Source organism: Lissotriton vulgaris, unplaced genomic scaffold (genome assembly GCF_964263255.1).
Source record: "Lissotriton vulgaris unplaced genomic scaffold, aLisVul1.2 SCAFFOLD_3030, whole genome shotgun sequence".
In the NCBI taxonomy this organism is placed as follows: Eukaryota; Metazoa; Chordata; class Amphibia; order Caudata; family Salamandridae; genus Lissotriton; species Lissotriton vulgaris.
The window spans coordinates 26,109-34,289 of NW_028253119.1; the positions used below are offsets into that span (position 1 = coordinate 26,109).

An 8,181-nucleotide genomic window follows, 5' to 3' on the forward strand; every position below is an offset into this window, starting at 1 on the left:
TGTGGACTGAATGCAAGATAACTGTAAATTGGCCAAGAGAAGAATAGCCTCGTGATAAAGTGGCAGGTGCCCCATCACCCGAAGTGATCCGTAAATATGAACAAGTGATAGTGTTTCTGAAAAATAAAATTCCACCAAAAGAAACAGATTGGGTTAAAATAGACAGAACTATACAGGAATCAAAAGAATCTGTACATGCATTTTATGAAAGACTGTTGTTGGTGTTCAAACAATACAGTGGATATGAAGAACTGAGCGAAAAGGACATGAGTCATTTTGTGTATAGATTTGGGTATGGATTGAGACCAGAAATTGGAGACATGATCAGGCATAGCTTAATAGGATGGCAATCAAGTAACGTAGATGAAGTGTTGAGGCAAGCCAAATATTGTAGTGATGAAATTGAAGCTAAACAAAAGAAGCTAAAAGAAAAAGCCATGTGGGCACAAGTAAAGCTAGTAGAACAACAAATAGCACAATTAGAGAATAAGAATACTGATAAAAGTCAAGGAAAATTAAAAGGGAATTTCAATAAGATAAAATTGATAGGAAATATAGAAGAACCTAAGAAAAAGTTTCTGTGTCATAATTGTGGCAGGATAGGGCATTGGAGAAAAGAGTGTAAGTATCCACTAAGAGTTAATCCTGAAAATACATCATTAAATTCACAGATGCAGAATGAGATAATTCAGCAACCACCACTACAACAACAGGTAGTTAATCAGCAAAGTCAGATGCCACAACCGCCACTTCCACACAGTGTACATCTACAGAGATACAGTGCAGAAACAGGATTCAGCGAAGGCGAACAGATAAAAGGATCGCCCAGAGTGAATGTGAGCTCTCAGTACTGGTTGCAAGAAGAAGGTGGGAGTGAGTCGGAGGATAGTTTCTGACGGTGCTTGAGAGAGGAAGAAGAGTGTGTTCTTGGAGCCACTCTGGAGGTAGATCAATCTGGTCCGTTTGTGAGTGGAAAAGTAAATGATGTAGAAATAACTTTCCTAGTGGACACAGGTGCTACCCGCTCTACTGTTAGATCAGTAGAAGTCAAGAACGTTCCTCTCTCGGGAGATCAAATTCAAGTTTAGGTGTAGCGAATAAACAAATTAAAACCTCCCTAACCAAACCGGTTGAAGTAGAAATTGGAAATTTTAAAGACATGCACCGATTTGTGGTGTGTGACAGCAGTCCTGTAAACTTGCTAGGCAGAGATATCTTGTGTAAAATGAACTGTGCTATATATTGTCCACCAGATGGTATAGAGCTACAAACTCCAGATGAAGATAGCCTGTATAAAATGACCATGTCAATGGTAGAAGCAGAGAGAAGTGAATTAATCCCAGTGTTTGATAAAGAAAAGATACTGGCAGAATTAAAGGAAACAGTAAAAGAGCAAGTGTGGGATTTTACAGGAGAAGATATTGGCTTGATGAAAGGTGTAGATCCTGTAAAAGTTTCTGTAAAAGAAGGAGTCAGTTACCCAAATGTCCCACAATATAAAATGACAGCAGAAATAATTGAAGGAGTAACACCAATAATAAACAAAATGATTGAACAGGGTATCTTGAGAGAAATAGAAAGCAGTCCTTGTAATTCACCGATAATGGGATTGGAAAAGCCAAACGGAACATTTAGGATTGTACAATACCTTAGAAAGGTTAATAAGACTGTTGTTCCTTGTTGTCCAATTGTACCAAATCCAGCAGTGGTTCTATACCAGATTCCACATGATGCAGAATGGTATACCGTTATTGACCTGTGCAATGCATTCTTTACAGTTCCATTACACCCAGAAAGCCAGCCAATATTTGCGTTCCGGTTCGGAGATCGCATTTTGGCATGGTGCCGAATTTCTCAGGGGTATACTGAGAGTCCATCTATTTTTAATCAGTTGTTAAAGAAATCAATAAATGGATTGAGTATGCCTGGAGAATCAGTATTGGTGCAGTATATCAATGACCTGTTGGTGGCATCGAAAACCAAGGATGAATGCATTAAGGATACTGTTGCCTTGTTAAATCATTTGTCCGAAGAGGAACATAAAGTGTCTCCATCAAAATTACAGTTCTGTCAGAAAGAGGTGCAATACCTAGGTCATAAGATTGCCAAGGGAACTAGACAGGCCACTGCAGAAAGAATCAAGATGATACAAGGAATGCAACCACCCAAAATACAGAGGCAAGTCAGGATGTTTCTGGGAATGGTAGGTTATTGCAGACAGTGGATACGTGGATTCTCACTAATCGCAAAACCTTTACAGAGACTGACAAAAGCAGACATAAAAGACCCTATTGTGTTGAATAAAACTGAAATGGAAGCGTTTGAACAGCCAAAGACAAGCTTGTGTGAAGCTCCAGCATTAGGGATGCCCAACTATGAGAAAGAGTTTGAACTATATTGCAGTGAGCGAGTGGGATGTGCAATGTCAGTAGTAATTCAGAGAAATGGAAAATTAAGAAAGCCAATTGCATACTTCTCAGCTGTTCTAGACCCAGTTGCAAAAGCCTTGCCAGGTTGTTTGAAAGCAGTAGCAGCCACAAGTGTGAGTCTAGAACAGAGTGAAGGAATAGTGATGGGATTTCCTGTGAGAGTGTATGTGCCTCACAATGTGGAGATTCTCCTCACCAGGACAAAGATACAGTATCTCACTAATAACAGGATGACCAGATACGAGAATGTCATTTTAGGTGCAGATAATGTGACAATCTCCCGTTGTGTCAACGTAAACCCATTGTGGCGCCTCGGGGTTGCTAGGTGCGTTGAGTGGGGCTGTAGGTGGGGCGACTGTACCTTCAAGCAGATTGACAGACACCGGTAGTCGGGGTAACGCAGGTTTTATTGCTTTAAAGGTTCTTTTACGGTGTACGGTCTTTCTGTAGTACGGCAGTGCTGTCTCCGCCTCTTCCGAGAGTCTTTGGAGGCGTTTCTCCACTGCTGCTCGTCGTACGTCCCGGTGGGTTCTGGGACTTGTGGTCCTGGCGCTCTCCTCCACGATGTCGATCCGTCCGCCGTGCAGGGGAGAAAAATGACAGCGTTTTAGCTGACTGGTTGCGACCAAATCACGGGGATGGGAGTGAGGGTTCACACGTGCACAACTCCGTCTTTAGACTACGTGGTGGGAAGTGAGGGAGGGGTAGTGCTTAGGGTGTGAGTGACAACTACTTTCGTGGTCTAACCCACTTGAAGCCCGCCCAGCCCGAAAGCCGTGAACGTACCTCTGGGAGCCACACTTCCCTCGATGAAGTGTGGCTGGGCGATGCGCTTTCCTGGTGGCCTCCTGGCTTGTCGATTTCTCCCTTCCGTGGTTGACTCTCCGTGCTCCGTTCTCTCTCCTCGTCTGGGTCCGCCTCCTCGCTTCCTCGCCGTCCTCCCGCTCTTGCCTCTGCCTCTTTCCTCCGATGTTCCTTCGTTTCCCAACTCCGCTCCGCTCCTCTGTCTCCTTCACTCCTCAGCTCCCCGCTCTCCTCCTCCTCCGTTCTCGTACTCCTTTCGATCCCGATCTCGTCCTCTCCTCGTCTCCAGTTCGTCTCTCCTCCTTCACCTCCGAGTGTGTAACACACCTGTGTGGAGTCCTGGGCGGCTTTTACCTGCACACAGGGGGCGTGATCAGCGACGTACTCTCTATCCAGCTCCGCCCAGTTAAAGTAACAGGACTCTCCACCATCCTCGGCGTCCGTGTCGTCCGGGTCTTCCGCGTTCCTCCAGGCGCCTGCATGCTGGTTAAAGAGAGGTGAGACAGGTAAGCCTGGCGGACCCGGTCCCAACCCGTCACACCCCTCCCCCCTACGATTCTCCCGATCGGGGAGAGGAAAACGGGATAGAAAGTCAGCGTTAGCATTGTCCTTCCCCTTACGGTGCAGTACTTGGAAGGAAAAGGGTTGCAACGACAGGAACCACCTCATGACTCTCGGGTTGTTGGAGGCGTTGCGGCTCATCCATTGGAGCGGGGCATGATCTGTGTATAGTTTGAACGTGTGACCCTCCAGGTAATACCTCAACTTGTCAACTGCCCATTTGATCGCTAGGCACTCTTTTTCGATAGTTGGGTACCTCACCTCCTTGGGGAATAGTTTCCTACTTATGAATAGGATCGGGTGCTCGAGTCCCTCCCCAGTTATCTGTGACAGGACAGCCCCGATCCCGAAATCGGAGGCGTGCGTGTGCAGAATGAAGGGTCTGGTGAAATCCGGGGATATGAGCACAGGACGGGAGGTGATTGTCCTTTTGAGGGTTGCAAAGGCATTTTTCATCTCCGGTGTGGGATGCAGGAAGTCTGGCTTCGGGGATTTCTTCAGGGTGTCCGTGAGGGGGGCTGCAATGTCGGAGAAGGAAGGTATGAATCTCCTGTAATATCCCACCAACCCCAAGAAGGCCCTCATATCGCGGAGGTTGATGGGAAAGGGGGTGTCTGCGATGGCACGCACTTTTTCATCTTGGGGTTCGATGAGCCCCCGTCCCAACACGTATCCCAGGTATTTCACCTTCTGGAATCCGATCCTCGATTTTTTTGAGTTGATGTGTAGACCGGCTTTGGTTAACTGCTGAAGTATGGTTTCTAGGTGTCGGAGGTGTGTTTCCCAATCCGGGCTGAAGATGATAATGTCGTCCAAGTAAGCTGAACTGTATGCCTGGTGTTCCCGGAGTAACTCATTCATCAACCTCTGGAACGTTGCGGGGGCTCCGTGTAGGCCGAACGGGAGTACAGTAAACTCGTATAAACCGTCCGGGGTTGAGAACGCCGTTTTCTTGCGGTCTTCCTCGCGTAAGGGCACCTGCCAGTATCCCTTGGTGAGATCCAGGGTACTGATGTATCTGGCTTCGCCCAACTTTTCGATTAATTCGTCTATCCTTGGGATGGGGTAGGCGTCAAACGAAGATACCGCGTTTAGGGCCCGGAAGTCCATGCAGAACCTGCTGCTCCCATCTGGTTTGGGCACCATCACGATCGGTGACGACCACTCGCTTCTCGAGGGACGAATGACTCCTAGGCTGAGCATTTCCTTCACCTCCTTGTTTATGGCTTCTCTTTTGGCGGCGGGTATCCTATAGGGTCGTTGGTTTACAATGATCCCTCTTGGGGTTTCGATTCTGTGTTCGGCCAGGTTCGTGGACCCCGGGAGGTCGGAGAAGATGGACGCACGACGGGTAAGTACTCTTTGTAGCCCTTCACGCTGTTCCTGGTATAGCTCGTCATTGATGACTAGGTGTTCTACGGTGTTTTCCGTCTTTTTGTCTTTAGCTGTGTGAGTATAGGCTATGATGGGAGGGGCTCCGAGCCATTTCTTAAGAACGTTGATATGGAAGACCTGATTTCTCCTCCCTGATAAGCGTAGCCGATACGTTGTGTTGCCAATGCATTCTATGACCTGGTAAGGACCTTGCCACTCCGTTTGGAACCTCTTCGTGGTGGAAGGTAGCAACACAAGGGCCCAATCGTTTACCTCCAGCTTTCTCCATTTCTTTCCTTTATCGTAGTGGTGTTTTTGTTTGGATTGACTCTTCTCCAGTTGTGAATAGGCCAGTTCCCTTATTTTCCCTATCTGGTTTTTCAGGGTTTGACTATACTCAAGGAGTGTTTTCGTGTCTCTTGTAGGCTCGGCCTCCCACCACTCCTTTGTCATGTCCAACAGGCTCCTGGGTTGTCTTCCGTATAGCATTTTGAAGGAAGAACATCCCAGGCTGCTCTGGGTCTGGCCTCTAATGACATAGAGGGCCAGAGGAAGTAACCGGTCCCAGTCTGTTCGGTTTGCTGCAAGCATTTTCTTTAGGATGGTCTTGAGGGTCCCGTTGTATCGCTCCACAAGACCATCCGTCTGTGGGTGATATATCGATGTCTTGATCTGATGCAGGTTCAACAGGTGACACACCTCTTTCATAACCCGTGACATGAAGGGGGTGCCTTGGTCGGTGAGCACTTCCTTCGGGAAACCAACCCGGGAGAATAGTTCCAGGAACTTCTCGGCGATGTTCTTGGAGGTGGGTGACTTCAGGGGAAAGGCCTCGGGATATCTGGTGGCATGGTCCATAATGACCAGTGCATATTGGTTGCCCCTAGTAGTCTTGGGGAGGGGGCCTATGAGGTCCATCGCCACCCTCTCGAATGGGGTCCCGATGATCAGTAGAGGCTGCAATGGGGCTGCTGGGGGTTTGTGTACGTTTTTGCGTTGACATACGTCACAGACCTGGCAGTGGGTCTTGATATCTTGGTAGACTCCAGGCCAGTAGAAATTTCTTAAGATGTTCTGGGTGGTTTTCTCGCTGCCTATATGTCCTGCTATGAGATGGGTGTGAGCGTAGAACATAATCTGTTCCCTAAAACACACTGGGACCAGAAGCTGCTTGGGGTCACCTTCCTTCGCCTGTCTATACAACAGGTCATCCTGTATCAAAAACCGAGGGTATCTGGGGCTCAGGTTGTCCTGCTCTGCATGTGCCTGTTCCCAGGCATTGAACAACGTGGAGTCATTGGCTTGTGCAAATTGGAAACTTCGGTCGCCCTCCCATGGGCCGGGGGATACGAGCACAGTCTTTGGGTCCACCCTTCCCCTTTTCAGTGTCTCAGAAAACAGGTCTAGGAAGTGGGGGTTATCCGTCCCTAGAATGAGCTCCTCGGGTAGGTTGTCCATGATCCCCACTTTTACTACCACCTGCCGCCCCCCCTCCATCTCTATCGGGACGCTGGCGACCTGGTAGCTCTTTACGTCTCCATGCACGCACTTAATATGGACTAGGGAGTTGGGCATTACCTGGGAGTCACACACAAACCTACCCTGCATCACCGATTGTTTGCACCCAGAGTCCAACAGGGCTTTAACCATCCTTCCGTTTATGAGGACACTTACGTGATAAGCGCCTCCGAGCTCTGCTGAAAACATAACAGCCCGGGGTAAGTAGCCAACCTCCATGGGTTCTTCTTGCATTCTCTTCTTTGGGCAAAACCGAGCTATGTGGCCCCATGTGCCACAATCGAAACATTGGGGGCCTCTCGATGGAGACACATCCGGGTTCAACGGTCTGGGGGCAGGAAGCCCGGGTGGTGGCCGGGGTTTTCGGTCTAGTCGAACCGGTGGCCTTACATTTTTGTCGGGTTCCATTGAGTGCAACCTGGGTTTAGCACGTGAATAGGTGGAGGCCATTTCCATCGCTTGAGCCGTGGTCAGGTTGGAGTGCTGCCGTAACCAGCGCTGGGTCCCAAACGGCAGAGCCTCCAGATACTGCTCCAGGTATATTTTATCCATAATGGCCTCCTTTGTACTCAGGGCGGGGGTCAGCCACTTATCAGCCGCTGCCTTCAGACGGAAGAACAGGGTTTTAGGGTTTTCGCCTGGGGTTCCTCTCTCCTTGCGGAAGCGGGCGCGATATGCTTCCGCGTCTAGCCCCAAGTGATCAAGGATGATAGTTTTTATCTGCGCGTACGGGGTCAGTCCGTTTCCGTTGGCCACTTGGTAAGCGGCCTGGGCTTCCCCAGTCAATAGCGGGGCAAGAAAGAACGGCCATTTGTCCAAAGGCCACCCACATGCCAGGGCGACTCTTTCAAAGTTAACCAGGAAGGCATCCGGATCGTCCCCAGCTACATATTTTTGTAAGGAGATGCCGGATGGGGTGGGGGGGTGTTGTCTTACTTCTCTCACTGGGTTACCGGTTTGATCAATCCGTATTGGTTGCAAAACCCCGAGTGTCTTTACCACACTTTCTCTGAGAGCATCTCTGTCGGCCTGGGCGGTAGCTATCTGCTGTTCCACGGCCCAGCCCAACTGCTCCTGACCTTTCACTAGGCGTTGTAGCAGCTCCTCCATCTTCGGATCCCAGATGGCTATCTGCATGCCCGCATTCTCCACCACTTGTGGCGCCTCGGGGTTGCTAGGTGCATTGAGTGGGGCTGTAGGTGGGGCGACTGTACCTTCAAACAGATTGACAGACACCGGTAGTCGGGGTAATGCAGGTTTTATTGCTTTAAAGGTTCTTTTACGGTGTACGGTCTTTCTGTAGTACGGCAGTGCTGTCTCCGCCTCTTCCGAGAGTCTTTGGAGGCGTTTCTCCGCTGCTGCTCGTCGTACGTCCCGGTGGGTTCTGGGACTTGTGGTCCTGGCGCTCTCCTCCATGATGTCGATCCGTCCGCCGTGCAGGGGAGAAAAATGACAGCGTTTTAGCTGACTGGTTGCGACCAAATCACGGGGATGG

General features: G+C 49.2%; 1 protein-coding gene across 1 annotated transcript; it reads right to left on the minus strand.

Moving 5' to 3' along the window:
* Positions 1–3,158: 3,158 nt before the first annotated feature.
* Positions 3,159–7,796, minus strand: LOC147661160 (uncharacterized). Its single transcript, XM_086951272.1, has 2 exons — positions 6,843–7,796; positions 3,159–3,716 (listed from the first exon to the last, which is right to left on the minus strand). Exons 1-2 carry the CDS (start codon positions 7,794–7,796, stop codon positions 3,159–3,161), a joined length of 1,512 nt encoding a protein of 503 aa, XP_086807398.1.
* Between the last annotated feature and the right edge of the window lie 385 nt (positions 7,797–8,181).